The sequence below is a fragment of the Echiichthys vipera genome (genome assembly GCF_963691815.1).
Source record: "Echiichthys vipera genome assembly, chromosome: 15".
Classification (NCBI taxonomy): Eukaryota; Metazoa; Chordata; class Actinopteri; order Perciformes; family Trachinidae; genus Echiichthys; species Echiichthys vipera.
The window spans coordinates 12,550,529-12,570,206 of NC_139840.1; the positions used below are offsets into that span (position 1 = coordinate 12,550,529).

The 19,678-nt window shown below is 40.8% G+C and overlaps 1 protein-coding gene across 2 annotated transcripts in view; it reads right to left on the minus strand.

Annotated features, from left to right (window-relative positions):
• Positions 1 to 4,702: 4,702 nt before the first annotated feature.
• agap3 (ArfGAP with GTPase domain, ankyrin repeat and PH domain 3) overlaps positions 4,703 to 19,678 on the minus strand; it is a gene marked incomplete at its 3' end in the record, with an annotated part of 126,518 nt that continues 111,542 nt past the window's right edge. For both annotated transcript variants that reach the window (XM_083928302.1, XM_083928301.1), the window contains exons 17-18: positions 8,540 to 8,795; positions 4,703 to 7,924 (exon numbers count right to left, since the gene is read on the minus strand). In XM_083928302.1, coding sequence (XP_083784428.1) covers positions 7,694 to 7,924; positions 8,540 to 8,795 — 487 coding nt within the window. The remainder of the gene's footprint in view (positions 7,925 to 8,539; positions 8,796 to 19,678) is intronic.

Below are 19,678 nucleotides of genomic sequence, written 5' to 3' on the forward strand. Positions count from 1 at the left end.
AAGATTTTTTAAGTATTTATATGTTGGGCCAAAATGTTCTGTTGGTTATGTGCATGTCCTCATTTGGTGAAGCCGATTTTTTTTGTGTTTCGTACAATTTATTGACCACATTTGCATGTAAGACGTTTTACATTTTGTTTGGCATCTGTAGGAAACACCTTTGACAGCCATTTGTGGAAAAAAGAAAACATGTGAAGGAAATAATGACCAAACAAGGGTCAACTGTAAAGTATATTGACCTAATAAATCGCTTTATACGAAAGCTGGGATCCAGATTGAATTATTATTGTTTGGAGGGTAGAGTAAACATGTTTTTATGGTTGCGAATAATTTCTAGGAATAATTTCACTCTGGTAAAATGAATAAATGTGGCCTAACGTAATTTCAGTATGAACGGCACTTTTGATATTATTTAACACGCATAAGATCAAATAAAAAAATCCTAGAAAATGTTTTAAAGTTTATAATGAGAATTGTTCCATTTGTTTTTGAGAATGCTCTCCCTGGAAAACTCTTTATCTCTCAGCGTTGCAACTGAAAGTTCACAACATTTGGAGGTTTTCAGCGATGCAACACCGTAGCTTCTTTAATACACGTGTTAGTTTTACTCTCTGGATGTTCTAATTATTTTTCCATACACACCAGTACCTGAAAAGTAGATGGGGCTTTAAAAAAACAACCAAACAAAACAGCAGCAGTGATTGATTTGTCTTTAGGAGGCCATGTTGTCTCAAGTGAACTGATGGATCCTGAGAACATTCAACTCACTGTAATGAACTTATCTATCAGTCACTGCAGAGAGAAGGAAACAGACAGCAGCAATTACGAATCTGAGAATTGTACATTTTATTTTGGTAAAAAATAAAATAAAATGAAAACATATATGTATACATATCTAAAAATCATGATGAGTAATTAAATAAGACTTATTTAGATGCTTAAAAATGAATTCAAACCTACTAAATAAGATACTGTTGTTCCTGTTGCATATTACACAATAGACACAACTGTTTTCTGAAATAATGTGTCATTTCAGAGAGATTTAATTTGATATTTATTTCAAATACTGACACCTGCAGATAATGCTAAAAAAATAATAGTGTATTAGATTGAAGTTTGAATGGTCAAGTGGGAGAATATATCATGAAGTTTGTTTAAAAAAAGGCAACCTCTGATTTTTAAAAATGACAGTTTTCGTTAAAATATAAAAGCCTAATAGCTAATAAATAAAATAACTATTTACACTCAGACCTCATCTGCAAGGATGGCTACAGTGACAGAAGCAAACAAATGCTTGCTTACTCAGACCAAATATGTAAATTCATACAGCAGCAATATTAAAATAATCTGTAACTAAAATAATGTCTGGCCACATAGTTATCCAGTTACAGGGAAGGGAAAACAAAGCTTGATGTTTTATGCAAACTTTCATAAGGTTTTGGGTTTCTCATGGTTCCTCTGAACTGCTTCCAGAAAAGTCTTATGTTTGAATAACTGCTCTTCACCTCAGATGAGAGAAAGCGATTGGTTTCCATGTTTCCAAAATAGATTCAGGCCACATTTAAGATGCTGCGGCAGCACCTGTTGCAGTATGATGATAGATTCTTCAAGATTCTTCAAAAATGTATTAGTAAATACAAAAAGAAACAAATCATTATCTTACTTTTCATTGCCTTCAAGCATCTCATATACACACACACACACACACAAAAAACATATTTTTATCTTAGATTGACCTCAGTGCATAATCAGACATTTCATGACCTGGGCACCCATGAGTAGTAAAGTTTATTTCACTGTCCACCTCATACATCAAGACTGTGACACTTGGATGGGGATTCAAGGAGTGATGGTCATGTGAAGGAGCGGTGGAAGTTTTATTATGGTCCAAGAGCTGACTAATATAGACGGTCAATTCCACGACATTGTGCCAGAGTGCAACGGCTATTTTGGTGCCCATGAGCTACGCGGTGGAGGTGACGGCGAGGAGCCATGACACAGCTCAGAGGTTCATGGTGGTTGTTATAAAGATCCTGTCAGTGAGAAAAATGAACTATTCAAAACACTAATTTGTTATCATGTCACTTTATCTGCCTATAACACATTTGTGTAGGTGTGAATTTGTCAATCCTTTAAGATTTTTAATAATCTCTCTTCCATTAAAGCTACACTTTAAGTGAACACCTCGGTCTCAAGACAGTCTCTGTGTCATTCTGCCACTCTGCTACTGGAATCACAAATTGAAATATCAGAAGTTCTCTCCAGTGAAGACATTAAACCATTTCCACATTCCCACCTGAAGAGAGAGAGGGAGAGAGAGAGGAAAAGAGAGGAAAGAGAGAGACCTCATTACTTGCTGCTCGTGTGAGTGCAGGCTGCTCAGCGCCGACTGCAGGCCTGACTTCTTGGGAGGGTCCGGACGGTCGTGGCTACAGTGATGTATGGGCAGATGCATCAAATCGCACAAGATAAACAAGCGATGAGTTTCATCAGGGCCATCATAGCTTTAATTTGGCTGCCTAATGAGTCAGATCTAGTGGCGGAGATAAGAGTTGTCAGAGGCCCAGCTCTAATGAATTTCTTGCCACTTGTAATCAAGGTTGCCTGTCTGAGGGGGGATGATTAATGGAACCCTGGAGGATTCCCTCGGCCCTCAGCCTTCATTACAGCTAATGCATTCTCAGGCAAATTAACAGAGAAATGCAGGCAAAAGCCAACGGGGAAGGGGAGAGAAGGAGAGAAAAAAGGGGAGAACGGGAGAGAGTGATGGGAACAGAGCGTTTATGTAAGACAAAGGAGAGAGAGGGGAGGATGAAGAGGAAGGTAGCACGGTGGGGATGAAACAGCCCAGGTTGGCAGCAGTGGAAGGGAAAGAGAGGCAGGTATGCGGTGATTAGCGAGACGTTCAAGAATATGGAAATGATGTCATGAGTTTGGGGCAGTCAGAAAAAGGGCAGTGTGCAACGTGGATGTACTGGTCAGACATGATGGAGGTGAAATTGATTAATGGATGTTCAAGTCTGGTGGGGATTCAGGTTGAGGAGAGATGGTCAGATGGAAGGAGCAGAGTGGATATAATTATTGGTTAAAGAGGTTAAAAGGGTGAAGGGAGGAGCAGACAGAAGTCCCCTGTCCAAATCAAGACAGGCTGACACAAACACACACCCACACACACACAAGCGCGTAACACAAACGCCACCTTAGAGCAACATTTATTTTACGACCGGGCACATCACTGACTGCTTGCTAAACAGGCTGTTAAAGCGGCCCGTGGCCAAGCAGCCCCTACATGTTATGGAAATATGGATTTAATGTTTGCAAATATGGTCTCGTCAGGTCTTTGTGTAGCCATCCATCAGCCTCACACCCACCTCTGCAATCTTGGAGGCAATTTGTCTGAGAAGAGGTGGGCGGCAGAGAGCCCTCCTCACTGTTTAGCAGGCCCTGATGAAATATCAAAACACACAGCAGTGCAAGCAAGCGCTTGAGTCTCACCACAACAAACACAAGTGGCCGGGGTCTGCCAAGGCTAAGGCACTGTAATAAATTACAGGACACATTCTTTTGGTGATATTTCTCAAGAGATGTGGAGTGAATACGATTCAGTTTAGGTTCATTTAAGCCCCTGAAGACTTTGAAACTTATGCTGTTATAATAAATATTTTTTTTATAGTATCAATGGATCTCTATCTCTATCTCATTAATAAGTTTATGTGAAAGGGACTTCTTTTAGTGACAAACTGAGAGAACTAAACATATGTCAGTTTTAGAATCTTTGATCTCATTGTTTGGGTTCACTCTTTCTCATCAGAGCTGTTTCAAGCAGAAACGAAAGCTCTAAAAACTCATTGTACACTACCTGCCCAGCACCAAACTGCAGACTGACACATTTAGCGGCTAGCTGGTGGACCTACTGGAGCATTTAGAAGCTAAAGAGCCAGATGTTTCCCTCAGGAGTTGATTCAAATACTGCTTAATTCTGATTAGTGCATACAACATCACATTTTTTCTAAATAGAGTGTAGAATAAAAAAAATGCAAATGCAAATCTTTCATGTGAAATAATGAACCCCCCCGCCCCCCACACTTAATAAGTTTCCAGGGCCTTTAAGCGTGACCCAGGGCATTGTGGCTCCATGTCCAGCCAGCGCGGAGGGAGGAAGAGGAAACATTTAAGCGAAACCAGGTGATAAAGCTCAAACAAAGCCAGCCAACAGAGAGAGGAAGGGGATGAAGATATGCTGAGACAAGATTAGCAGGAAATAAGAAGTGGATTAGTGAGGGCTTGACTCCTATGAACACACTGAGACCTTTCACTTTTCCCCACAGTGTTGTGCTGCCTGACACTAAACCCGGCTCTTTATCTTAATCCTCTTTCAGCAAACTGTTGGGGGTCCCGCGAGCAGGAAGTGGAGAGAGGTTTCTTTACTTACCTCAAGTCAGGCTTGAATGAGTCGTCTTGGACACATTAAATGGACTGATCCAGTGACGTTGAATTTCTCCAGGAAGTTTCATGAAGGAACATGCAAAAGGGAAGGACATGAAATGGCTACATGTTGAAGTGATAGTGAGACTTTTTGATTTGAAAGTAAGTCTCACCTCGTCAGTGGGTCATGCACAGAAACGGCAGGAGAGTGATAGGTGATGGATGAACACATACACTAGACAAATGAGTTGATTTCCCTAAATGCAGGGAAGGCTACATTGTTTTATTTGAGTGTTTATTAATAGGTCAACAGTCAGCTGAGCATCCAAGCATACAACAAGTTACTCTTTAGCTTTTGCTTTGTTTCACGTTCTGAACGGAAAGGAATTAAAATAGGAAAAATAACTTGAACAAAACAAAAAACAAACAAAAAAAAGATATTTACAAACTGCATTATAAATATGTCAAATATACATCATTATACACAAGTACCAAAGATGGTCGCTTAATGTCAAGACCAAACAGAAGTACCGTAAAAATATGCCTAAAGAGAAACAAAAAACAACATATCAAAATATGGTTCATGGGTCAAAAGGACCGTTGACCTCAAACCAGTTTAGGTTGTTTCTCTAGGAGGAGTTTGTCTTCAGATAAAAGCATCAAGCTAATATATACACTTTCATGTCGTGTGTGGGGAAAACAGGCAAGTTTCTGGTTTTTCTTTTTCAGCATCTACAGTATGTAAATAAAGGTTCATGTAACCATGATACACATTAAACTCCTCTCAGTAGGCTAGTCCCCTCAGACACTGAAATGTACTCATTGAAATAAATTGGTCAAGTAGAAGTCAGAAATAAGGCCAGTACCACTGTACATTCCAAATAAATTTGAAGGTATCTGGTTGAATTTGTGGTCGGTTTTGGGATGTCTTGAAGAAATAGTTGGACATTTTGTGCTTATTCACTTTCTTGTTGAGAATTAGAAGAGGAGGTAATCACCACTCTCATGCCTGTGCGTTAAATATGAAGCTACTGTAGAGCCAGGAGCCGGTTAACTTAGCTAGCATAAAGATTGGAAGCAGGGAGGCAGTTAGCCAGGCTCTTAACCAGCAACTCTAAAGCTCACAAATGAATAACTTGTTTTGTTTCATTTAAACAAACAAAAAAATGCAATAATGACAAATCGTGTTTTTAGGGGGAGTTACATGGTGTAACTTTATGCTAAGCGAGGCTAACTTTTAGCTAGGCTAGGCTGCTCCAAAACATGGTTTCTGTTATTGTAGGTAGTTCTTATTGTATAAGTTCAAGTGTTCAAGTTTGGTTTTAATAACTTATGTGATGCGATAAAAATCGAGTGAAACGTTATAATTGACAACTGTGTAGGCTACAAGATGGCCGTGCCCGTATCGAGGATATTTTGGCATTACTTTGGTACAGTGGGAGGAAGTGGAAACATGTCGTTCATCTATATATACAGTCTTTGCTCCAGCTCTGTATTTAACGCACAGACCCGAGAGTGAGCGTGCTATCAATCTTCTGATAAGGAAAGTATTTTCAAAAAATGTCAAACTATTCCTTTACAATATTGCCATCTCCTCTTTTGACCACATATTCAGTCAAGGTGGGCTCTGAAAACAGGAATACTGTAAAGCAACAAGAGTCCTGAAAATAAGGTACAAAAAGTTAATAACTTGCTCTGTAAACATACAACCTGCTTTGTAAACTCATAAAATCAAGATGCTTTAAAACCTTAAAAATGGCAGTTGAATAAAAGGGAAAACACACTGTGGCAATTGGACCAACTCCACCTGAATTAGTTTCCTTTACTTTAAATGAATTGGCTTATCATGTCAATTGGATACTGTACATTTGTATGAATGTAAAAACAGTCAAACTAATTGTACTTCCCTCTATGAACCTCCTTGCTCATTTTAATCCCTAAATGTCTCACTTCAGTCACTTGAATGCATTTTGTTGACTCCCTGCTTTTAGGCTGACATATAGGTTTAAGGAAAAGGAAAGGTTGTTAAGTTCAAACTGTTCTTAGGAATAAGGAATTAGGTGAATGAACAAGAACTACTTTTTACAGACATCTGTACATTAAAACACAGTTATGTTCCAAAAATCTTCACTGTAGATGTCTTCTCTCCGGTGTCCTTTCCCCCATGTTTATAAACAGAAATGCCCAAATGTCGCTCTCTGCTGCAGACGATCACAGACGAAGACGTAAGCACACACGTGTTGTACAGTTATGTACGGACGCACACACACAGTACCATATATGTTTTTCACAGCAACAAAAGAGGAAATGCTCTCAAGGGTACCGACTCTATACAGATTCCAGTATCTATCTATGTCGACTATCAACACAATCGGGTCAGTCGAAAAATGGCTCCAACAAAGACATCATTAATGGTATGATTTTACTGTTTAAAACCTTTGAATTTGAAGGAATTCTGATTGAAGCGGCATGCTTACAATGGACATAAAAAATGATGCCCCTTAATTCCTTTTTAGTCACAGACACTTTTACTGGAGTATCACGATGACACGATGACAAATTACTCACTGTCACCCGATAGGAATTCTGCAATCAACTCCTTTATGATGATCCGAGTATTAAGTATCTAAACCATTTGGACTCTTAAACTATAATTGCTTTGCCTTTGTATATGAATAGTATGTCAAGAGTTTGATAGCTGTGTTGAGGACATGCATCATTACTAAAGCTGTAACAGCCATTGAGAGCATGGAAGATTTAGTTTCTTTCCCACGTCAGTATTTTGTCTCTTCTAAAACTATTCCTCACAGTTTTATGTTATTATGCGAAGGCTTGGAAATTTGAAGCAAGTTTCTCATTTCAAGCTCATTATAAAACCAGTTCACGTCGCAGAAGGGGAAGACATAAAAGGAAATGTTCAAGCATTAAGGAAATGCTTTTCGTAGGGTAGGTATGAATGCCAAAGTAAGTCATTTGTTTGGTTGGCGCTTAAAAAACAAAAAGCTTAAAGCTGATCGTGATCATTTCAGACCAAGATTGAATGAATTTGACAAATGAAAAATAATAATATAAAACAAACAATGTACAATGTCCGAACCCCAAACACCCTCTTCTTTCGGCATAGTGGAAAATAAACAATGAGTCCATCACTCCTGATATCTCTCCCTTGGTACTGATTCTGGGTTACACAGTGTGAAACAGAGGAGGAAGTACTGGGAAGAGAGGAGTGGGTTTGGGGTTGTGTTTGTCTGCAGCTGCTCTCTGGCTCCTACATGATGCTGATGCTGCGGTTGAGCTCACACTGGGCGTTGTTGTTGTTTATGTTGGGATTGGGGTTGCGGCGGCTCATATTGGGCGTTGCCACGGATGTCAGGCTGCTCGTGTCGTTGGGGCAACCGTGCTGAAGTAAGATGTCCGCGCACTCCTGGCTGCCGGCTCGCCGGGCGTAGGACAGGGTGGTCTGGCCACGGGCGTCACGACTCTTCACGTCCACACCGTACTGTGGGAGAAAATGACAGGTATGAAAGGCAACTCAGATATAAGATTTTATGGTTTTTGGGGTAAATTTCTAAGGAATGGAAAGTTTAATGTAAATAAGATAAGAAAAACAGTGCGAAATTGTGGTTTTAAAAATGCCATATGCAATGCACTCTGTAGCTGAACTACAGTATTTTTTTCTATCTCTACTCAGAAGCTTAAAGATGGACAGAATTTATTTATACTGACACAATAAATAAAGTATGTCTTATTTTGACAACAGCTTAAAAACAGCATCTAAACTGTCATGTTGGGAAATAAAAGGTAATGCTTGATTTTATGGTTCTGTAGATTCTCATCACTTTTCTGGGGGGTTTCTTCCAATTGTTTTAAGTAAAACTTGCAGAAATTATAATTGAACAGCTAACTATGAAAAATAGAATTCTAAAGAATTTAACTTTTTTCTTGCAATAATAAACTGGCACATCTGGCAAGGTTAAACAGCTGTGCTGGTTGTGGGGAAGTCCTTCTTTTCACACTTAAACTCCTAAATCACTTGCCCAAACACTAAATACATCTCATAACAATTTTCATTCACCTCTGACTGCTCCCTTTAAGGAAGGAGGAGCCAACTCACCCAGATGAGCAGCTGTGTGATGACCACATTGGCCATTGCGCAGGAGAGGTGCAGAGCTGTGCGTCCGTCTCCGTCCCCGTAGGTCTCGTTAACCTCCTCCTTGGTGCCGTGGGCCAGAAGCACCACCACCAACCTCAGGTCATCCTCCACCACTGCCCGAAGCAGCTGTTGCCCCAGGGGCACGTCGGACTGGGGCAGTCCCACCACAAACAGCTTCTGCTCATACTTGGCTCGGATCCAGCGCTCCTTCTCCTCCCTGGAGAGAAAAAAAGACAGGGATGCTAGAGGTCGGACTGGGTGAAAGATGGTAAACATATGCACACAACTATGAGTGACTTAGCACCTAAGTTAAAGAACTTTGAAAGGGAACTCTCATAATTCAGAGGCAGTGATTTTTAAGACAAAGCCGGTTAAAAAGTAGAATGTAGACACACAAGGGTTATAGTAATTGGCCTAAGAGACTCACTGAAGTGATGTTTCTAAATTATGACAGCACAGGAAAGCCACCAGCCTCCACTATCACAGTGGGAAATAATACAGAGAGATTGGCTGCAGAGATGAGAGAATGCCAAAGGCTGCGACGCTCTGGGCAATATTCCACTTTCTAGTGATTAAGGTCGACAGCAAGACGGCTAGAGCCTGGCCAGCTTTCTAAAGGTTACACATCTTGAACAGCATGTCTGCGGCTGACAATACAGGAAGGAGGGGGACGTATTTTTTTATCAGCGCTGTCGGCTGTCAGTCTGAACTGGTGGATCCCCTCCACAAAAGAGGCAGTGTGTTTCCAAGACCCGGTCTCCCTTGGGGTGGCTGGGCCCTGAGTCAGATCGATGGGACTGAATGGCAGCCAGAGAGCGACGGTGGGATGTGGGGCTCCTTCACTCCAGTCCTCAGCAGAGAATAGAGTCTAAGGGAAGGCACCATCCTCTATCGCCAGGCAGAATTCTATCTATTGCTCTCCATCTTGACACCCTGTTTCATTCTCTGCCCACATACAAACTGTCCAAATAAGAAAGAAAAAAAATCAATATCAATATGTGAATGACTGAGCATGCCCAGTGTGGCACTAACCCTGTGACCCTGTCAGTGGGTGTGATAAGGGGAGCAGAAAGAGGCTGTTGTTTGGATTTGTGGGTGAGTGACAGAAAGGAGAAGGTTTGTATGGATAAGTTAAAGCGGTGACGCTGGCTAGAGTGACATGGCTCTCATGGGACCCTCTATCAATGGGCCGAGGCTTAGCAGCAAGTACAAACTGACAATCTCATTCACTTCAATTCCATTTCATCATAATCACAATGACAAACAAACTCCAACAGTACAACTTGATTAGCAAAATCAACCGTGTAGATTACGTATTTATCATCATATATCAAGGGGTTGCTTCACCCAATTTACAAAAGAAGTATTCAGCCACAGTGACTGGTTTATTTGAGCTATTCATTGATGCAATGGAGATTTATGGAATTTTGTCTCTGGTGCTAACAGGTTTGTAAAATAACATTTAAAGGATAAAGGTGACGCTATTCTGTATCAAAGACCAGAACCAACAATGTTTTCCGTCTTCCTTACCCTCTCTGTGGCTTTCAGCCCCCAACTCATATTGACTACAAATTAAATCCTCAAAAACAGTCGACGCATCTATAGTTTAGTTTTCAACATGGCTCAGTTCCAGACTCTCAAGATCGTCTTTAGTTATGATCTAGCTGCTATGACACTCAGGGATCACGCCTTACACCAATATGTCTATTTGCACTACATTAATGCACATCTTTGGGACTACATCTCTGTAAATTGTAAAGTATTTTTATACTTATATACTATATATATCTCTATATATATCTCATTAGCCAGTATTTGCCTATGTTTGAATCACATTCAGTTAGGCTCCCATTGATTGTTCAAATCTCTTAACAATGTCCAACACAAGCCAGAGTTGAATTCCAAACCTTAAACCTCTGCAGGCACAACAAGCTAGCAAGCACACCAACTTTAGCAACTTACCTCAACATGGAAATGCAATTTAACATTATTCAGCCATTTAAAACAAGTTGGGAAGAACTTTTATCTATAAATCTATAATATAATAGTATATATAACTATCACTGACTCTTAGCTTCAGGTGATTAAAGACAAGTGAAAACCCCTTATCCTCCACTGGTCCTTTTAAGTTGTAATGTCATCCAATTTGCATGTGTTACCATGTGTTGTGACTGGGGGGGGGGGGGGGGGGGGAGTTCACAGTGTTAGCCTATTCAAAATACCCTCATCCATAAACTAACATTTGAAAGTTAAGGTGATCCTGACCATAACTGGGGAACTCTGATAGATAGCCTAGTAGTTCATTCTCAGCAAAAGAAAAAGAGGAGAATGTTGAAATAACTTCCTTAGATAACACAAGAAAGATTTTTCAGGTCATTATACTTTCTCAAATTTTCCATGCTTTTTTAATGACTGGAAAATTGGCAAACTGCTTTCCAGGTTTTACAGGATGCACAGGAAGCCTGTCAGTTATTTACTAAAACAGCTTAGCATTAAAGTTTTTATCAAATATTAATGTTGGGGACTGACTCAAAATAAACTACAGTGCAAATGTTCATCAAAATGAATAAACATGTCTCACAGTGCAACACTGACCTGTTTCTAATAGTTAATGGACAACAATGAAGGTCTTTGGCACATAATAATTAATCATGGTTTGGCTACACAGAATAATGTCCAGTATTTAAATAAAATAAAAAAGTCAAGAGCAGCAATACTTTCCTGAAACAATGTTGTAGTTACTCTAGATAACCCACAGACCCCATTGGATATACTTTTTTATAAAGATACAGCCCCTACGAAAAGTGGTATATTATCATCATTACGGTAATGTCAGGATGATAACTCAAATTTCCCCTTTGTGGGACTAATAAAGGAATATCTTATCCTATCTTATCATATCTCAAAAACCATCTAGAACCACTAGAGATAAAAAGGAAAACATGTTCTTTTGTCATCTGTGTGAACTGACCCCGAGTATATTGCCAAATAGCTTGTTTTCAATTACAGCAGCAGTTTGAACAATAGGAAACAGGTCAACATTAGTCACTCTCCTTTATTGCAACTTTAGCAGCTAGGTGTCAACGCTGCCAACTTACCACAGACAGCAACCATTTTCAGACTCATATGTCAGCTGCCAGGCTCACTTCACAGAGCAGTCTGTCTTGCACAGAGGAGCCTGGCACCGGCCCTAACTACAGGAGTTAAGGATGTGATGGAAGACGTGCGGGTCTTTATCAGCGCCACAGCACAGATTGATTAGCTGCAAAAATGCCACCAGAAGCTCATAAAGCAGCTTAACCCCAAACATTTATAAGCATATGGGTGCATTTTTGTTACGACTGGAAAATGTGGAGGAGAAAGTCCTTCATCTCACTAAAGCGTAAGAAAATCTTTTCTTAAGGATGAGGGTATTATGTGAGCGACAATACAACCCTAATGGCAGGCAATTGCAGTGGCTCAGAGTTTTATGGTGTAAGACCTCCATCAATCCCCACTCAGTCATTATGTGTGGACAAGCCTGTTAGCAAATCAATTGGCCTTAGAACCAGCGGACTGCTCAGAACAGGAAGGGGCCGTCCTGCCCTCCCCTCTTATTTCCGGTGGACCCTTTGAAAACAAGAGGCCTTTTTTTTTTAACCTGCCAAACTGGAAAAAGTATGTCTGAAAACTCCTCAAGGCAAAAAACTACAACCGAGACAAAAGATCTGAGCATGGTTAAAAACAATCACTTAGAGCTGTTGTCCAAAGTTTGTTTCAGAAAGCTAGACCACGAATGAGATGCTGAAACTGTAGAGCCCAGTGAATTGATATGAGCTAAATGAGGCAGAAAGTTAGCACTAAGATGTGAAACAAAAAGGCTGGGGAGAGCCATTAAGAAGACGTCAACATCTCGGAAAGGAGCCCTGAGGACACTTTGTTAGCCTCCGCAACGAAATCAGCCCCGAAGACCGGGAGGGAAAAGGCCCCACTCACTGCAGATGCTGAGCTCTGAATTCAACCGCAGTTCTTTTTTTTTACACCGTTGACTTTTACAAAAAAAGAAAAGAAAAGAAAAGCAGCCGGGCAGTGTTTTTAAAAAAAAAATTCCCAAACTGCTGCCACTTGAAAGACAGAGTGCGAAAGGAAGTGAAATGGTAATCCCACCTCTGTCTTTTGTTTGAAATAGAAAAACAATCCAAACAGAGGTAGGGTTTAGACAGTCAGGGGGAAAACTGAGACCCTTGAAAAGGACACTTCCTCACCGCGGGAGGAAGAAAAATAAAATCAGCAGATTTAGCATGTCAAAGCGCCAGGACAGAGTAGGAGGAGAGGTGGAGAGGAGAGGGAATTTTCACAGCATGGGGGGATATTTAGGAAATTGAACTGATGGTTACTCTGATATACACGCACACGCGCACACGCACACACACACACACACACACACACACACACACACACACACACACACACACACACACACACACACACACACACACACACACACACACACACACACACACACACACACACACACACACACACACACACACACACACACACACACACACACAACCAGGCATGGGGACCAACAGACACAAATTTCCCTGCCCTGGCTTGAGCACATACTTGTTCTAAATGTCTCTGTTGCTTAGGGGACAGAGGGGAGTTTAAAGTTTGCAATAAAAACGCCTGTGTCTCTTTCAACTAAAAAACAAGCGATGTCTGCTTCAATGCAAACTTCCTCCGTCATTCCGAGATATCTCAAAGCTGATAATCGTTGTTTAACTTTGGATTTTATGCGAAAGAAAAATCGTAGGCAAACAAACATCAAAATGCCTCACTGTGTGCAAAGTGGAAATGGGCTCCTGCCCAGAGCTGGTGTTCCCTTTCATTTGCCAACGCAGAGCAAAGCCACAGCCTTAATAGTAGAGAAAGGCCTCTTTTATAATTCTATTAGAGCTCTGTCCTTTCAGCTCTCCGTTGAGCAATGGATCCTGACCCTGACTTAATTAAGTGGCAAATGGCGGAATGATTCTCCTAAACCCAGCCCACAGAGTCAAGAACACATGACTGAATTCAAATAAAGAGGGACAAACAAGGATAATTAGTCAAGCCTGAAAGACAAAGGCGAACGGGAATTTATAAGAAGGGAAGGGAAAACTGAGACGGCGGGGGCGGAGCCAGCGGTGGAGTAGCCTACAGAATGACCAGTCTGACTGCCTGCAATAAAGGTGCATTGGTCCATAGGAAGAGGAGGATGTCCGTCCCACCACTCGCCCATCTTTCAAACACATACTGAGTCCTCCTAAACAATCAAAGCTTCCAGAGCTCCTCCTACTCTTCCCCGAGGATCTGAATTCACTGCGGACACATCAAATAGACTCAGTGAAGGGGAGAAATGGTGGTGGTGGTGGTGGTGCTGGAGGGTTGGGGGGAATCTTGGGGTTTGACCAGCCTGAACAGACCTCACAGTGGGGGTGGGCAGCTTGTATAGGACCGATTCCCATGCAGACAGCAGCTTCACTTCCACAAACCAAGGGGAGGGAAGAGACAGAGAGTGAGGAAGAGGGACAGCAGCCGAAAGACAGAGAGGGGGCTCGGAGGGAAACAACACAGACGAATACACACACACACACACACACACACACACACACACACACACACACACACACACACACACAGACACACACACACACACACACACACACACACACACACACACACACACACACACACACACAACACACACACACACACACACACACACACACACACACACACACACACACACACACACACACACACACACACACACACACACACACACACACACACACACACACACACACACACACACACACACACACACACACACAAACACACACACACACACACACACACACACACACACACACACACACACACACACACACACACACACACACACACACACACACACACACAGAAAGCTGGGCCCCAAAGCATCAAAGGTTGCTAAGGGCCAGAAATGAAGGAGCTACACAGTAAACGACCCAGGAAAAGTGCTAAATAAGGCCCCCTGCGGTCCAGTGGGTACAGTGTAGACATGGTATGCTCTGCTCTAAGAAGAACAGCTGCAAAAAAAATCAAGACAAATATTTTTACAAGTGTAATAGCTGCCACTTTTCTTGCTTCTAGAGGTCTGAACAGATGACCACAATTCAAAAGGTTTGTCGTGTCAAGCTCTATAGAGAGGCCAACATGAGAGCATCTGGGTGCCGTAGGCAGGCAGAGGGATGAGTTGAATATATTGTGACATTAATGAGGTTGTCAGACTCCTCGTGATGGAGTGGCTGTGTTTTTGTGCCAGCAAGACTAACACCCTTAAATGCTCCTTGCTGTTAACCCCTGCTGAACCCCTCGCCTCACATACAAAGCAGAGGGGACGATAACACATGCCCTGCTTATGTATGCGGCCTGCTGCACGCATATACACATTTCACATTCTCTGTAACATAAAGGAACCGTCTCGGAGCTTTTTTCTTTTTTTCTTTTGCGTCAACAGACAAGAACTTTTTGTTATGATTTTAAAATGCTAATAATATTAAAACGAAATTACGGGGTTAAGTAGACCACGCCGTAATGAGTCCTTCCTCTACATCTACCTGGCTCCGAAACCCGATGGCATGTGGGCAATTAGTGAGTGTGGTACCACTTCTCCCCACACAGGGCTAATTACTGACCTGTGGGTTTCATTTAGAGAGGAAGAAAGAGAAGAGAGGGAGGACATAGGAAGACCCAGTCATTCATTTATCATAATTAATTACTCTTTCTCCACCAGGGCTCTTGGCAAGGCCAGCTATTCTAAAAGCTCTTTTGAGAGTTGGCGTTCCAGCACTCTTAACCTGTGAGTAGCCCTGAAGCTTTGCTCCGTCTCGGGGCATAACTTGGGAGGACAGGGGCCATTCTGGAAAAATCCTAGAACATGAATCTAAACACCAGCACTGTTGTTGTAAACCACAGCTCGGGAGGACGAGCAAAGAGGCCACCGCTGGAGCAGAAGGGGTTAAAAGAGGCAGCGGGGGCCAGGTTTGGAGAGGTTAGCGGTGTGATTCATTTTTATTACCACGCAGCCCCTGCAGGCGGCAGGAGTGGCAAATTATTTCTGAAACAAAGTGGAGGGCTCTCATCAGAGCTATTACCTGCCTGTGGCCGAGGGCGGCGCGGAGCCTACAGAGGGTGACAGTGAGAGGCCCGCGTCAGTGAGGGATAGCCGTCCACATCCGTCCACGCTCCAGGACATCTCCCCCAAATGAGAACTGGTGTCTGTGTATGTGTGTGTTTTACTGTGACTGTGTGTGCCACTAGATGATAAGGGTAAAGTTAGCTGTTGGACCTGCCCCACAGTATCCGTCAAAATAGTCGGTGGTGTTTTCTATCATGAACATGCCAAGCAATTAGAGGTGACGTGCAAAACACGATGACTCTCAGGTGCTAATGAAAAGAACAACTCCCCTCCAATATGCTGACTGCAGAGATCAGCCACAATGCAGGAGTTGCACACATTTAAATGCATTGTCACAATTAACTGTAGCATAGCCAGGTTATGCTGTTTAATAAGGCATCCTTTATAAATGGGTTATACATTGTAACTAATGGCTTTATTAATGCTCAATACATCATTAGTTCTTTACAGATCCGTTATAAGCCATGCATTAGAACAACCTTTGGATTGCCAGGTTGTAAAAAAATATATCACTTTGTAAACAAAATATTAACCCCCACAACTGCAGACTTTATGATTAAAAACATTTATTAATGACGTATCAAACTGCAGGCTTGATGGCTCATTGGAAAGCGATAAACACATGAGCATTTATTGATGGATAAACAATATTTATAACAGCAATATTACAAAATAGAAAGCATTTACCCCGACAAAGGGACTTTTTCACAAACTTGCAACCCAAAATGTAGGTGTTCCTATTAATGGCTAATAACTGGTCTTAAAAAGCCATTAGTTACAACTTAATGAAGGGTGCCTTGTTAGAAAGTGGTATCATGCATCCTACAAGGTCTAGAAACAGGTGACACATATGCATGGATATAACCACGGTTCCCATTATGATGCCTGTAATCAGTCTGATGTTGTTGTGCGGATCTGCGTACGACAAATCTATATATTGTGTTCTTTCAATCCAGAATATCATAAGCTAAACCAATCTTGTGGATGAATGCTTTTAAGTTAAATCTCAAAAATGCAAGGGGGTAAAACTAGTCTTGCAGGAGACATTCAATCAGACACTGAGTTGATATTCAGGTAGTTACTGAATCGTTTAGATTAGGTGTCACTAATGTTTAGTGGGACTCGGGAGCCATACACTCACTGGCTGCCTGGGTGCCATCACAAAGCTGCTACATGTCACCGATGTGACACAATTAAAATCCTCTCATATGTGCTCAGCTCAAGTTAAGAGCAGCAGAAAGAGAGTCAGGTCAGGATTTATGGTGTAAAAATAAATAAATAAAAAACAACTACATCCCATCAAGTTGGTTATAATTCATCATTCTGGGATAAAGCAAAAATAATTTGATACCAATGCTTCACCCACAAGGGTACATTGTTCTATCAGCAACCAAATCATCAGCATCTCAATAACCAGTGGCTATATATGATATTTACAACGGCTGCGTTTTGTCTGGAGATTAGTTATACTGCAAATGAGATTTATTGTTTGACAGTTAAAACTAATGGAGATGCTGCTGCGGGATAAGATCGGATTTTTTAGACAATGAAGAACCTTTGTGCTCTAGGCGACATGGGACTGACAGTGGTAGGGAGAGGAATCAACATCAATAATGTTTCATCAAGTCCACAGTGGAGCACTTTAGCACAGATACTATTCAATAAATAACTGTAGGCCATAATTCAGTCCTGAACTGGCTGAACAGGATGGATTCAGGAGGAAAGGGCCTGAGACTCCACGTGGAATGAAACAAATATTTAGAATATTTTTATATAACATTCTTTCTGTATGACCACCAGCAGTGATTTTGTGCTGAAGCGCATACTGAAACGTCTCCACTGACAAAATCAAACAAAAAGAAAAGTGGATTTTAAGGTACTCATTTATGATGCTTTAACTTTTTCACAACTAAGTGTATTGTAATGCTACACATAAAACCATAGAATTATACTAATATTGGAACTGCTTTCTTTAAAGTTACAGGAAAAAAAGAACATAACACTGATAGATTTAGTAAAATAGGGATATTAGCAGTTAAAGAAACCTTCCCAATCCTGGCCACACATTAGTGTAACAGAGACATCACAGATTTTGGGAAAGGATAAACTCATTTGTTAATTTTCTAGTTATAGGTGATGTGAGTAAAGGTCCACAAAAATATCAGTTTTATTAATATTCGTGTCTTGATTAGGGTCAGGTTTGTCCAGTATAAGCCTTAAATCCGTCAGGTTGATAGCTGATCTTATTTGACCACTTGCCTGCCATTTTATTTTCTTAATTAAGTTCAATCATGTCTTTAATGTGAATCGATTCTTTACCTTTCTTGACACATTGACTTAAGCAACTATCCCTGTCATCAAATAGTTAGGGTGATTAAGTGGCAGAGGCCCTACCTTAAAGAGCTACAAACCCTCACACTTTTCATTTCATTAGAATAAGATTCAAGGGGCAGTTTTCTCCCGTCACATCATGGTCTTAACACTGTCTTAGAGTTGTTTTGTTTGTTGTTTTAAATCCTATAAAACTAACTGTAAACATTATTGCAATTTTTGCCATGAATGATGAAAATCAAAAAGTCTTTATTGGCTTTGAAAAACCTACATTAAATAAAGCTACAGTTTCATTTGAAAGCATTTCATTTAATTATTACTTAATCTATTGTCTATTTTTTTAAACAATGTAGGCTAAATTATAAAATGTAAGAGAAAAAAAAATCTGTATTTTGTAACTGACAAAGTTTAAAACCTAAAAGTATATATAAAGGCTGAATGAATGTCTTTCCCTGACAATATAAATAATAGAAAAACTAAATCCTCACATTTTACAAACTATAACCAGCATTCCATTAACTAAAATGATGATTTAATAATATTTTTTTTTGTCATTGCTCTTGTGACACTGATACTACAAGTTGGGAGCACCCATGGATTATCAGTTATACGTGTATCTTATTTAAATGCTGTACAGTTTACATGTATCCACTATAGTGGATTAAAATACGTGTTCTGTGACCAGTGGCCGAACTTTTGACACATTTCCATGAAATTTGGTTAAAAAGCATTTTGAGTAACCTGCTATAAAACAAACAAACATGACAGGACACAAACAGAGCAACTGTTTATACTGATAAAATGCACGCAAGACGGTTGTGTCTGCTAATACATCAAATACACCTGCTATCAAAGTACATCAACTCAATCTATGCGGTATCAATGAAATCTCAACTAATTAGCCGACAAACAACATGGTCCTTAGTGAAGCCTCAAGATTGTATTTATAGATCATTGATATGATTTTTTTTTAGCCATAATAGCTACAGCAGCAACAACAGCAGTAGCAGCAGTAGTAGTAGTAGTAAAATAAGAAAGCAGCTATGTTTCTCTGTTGGTATGTCACTTTTAAAAACAAAGTTACAAAGCTGTGATGTTAAAACAGTCTAATTCCACCAGGGAGACCCTACAGACAGTCTTTGCTGTGACAAACAGAGTGATGACCCGGCCCGATGTGATGGATATGTGACACATCAGCTTGGGGCCCGAGGGCCTGGCTCTTGGGGTGGGGTTTAACCATAATGGTGTGCTTAATTACCTGCACAGCCACACAGCAGGTCATTAGTCAGACTGGGACGCTAGGTCTCACCTGTCACAAAGAGATAAACAATCCTCCGAGATCCTACCAGATCTGGGTACCTCAGAGGAACGGGGGGCAGATAGTCATTGAGGTAAGTAAAGGCAGGGCAGTAAAGGGTAAGTGGCAAAGTATAACTTAACAGATCCATATTACAAAGAGATGGAACACTACTTGTTTGGTTCTACTCTGGTTAACTTAAGCTGTTCCACATTCCTACTTACTATTAAACTCTCACTGTTGTTGAACAAAGGACTTGGGCTGG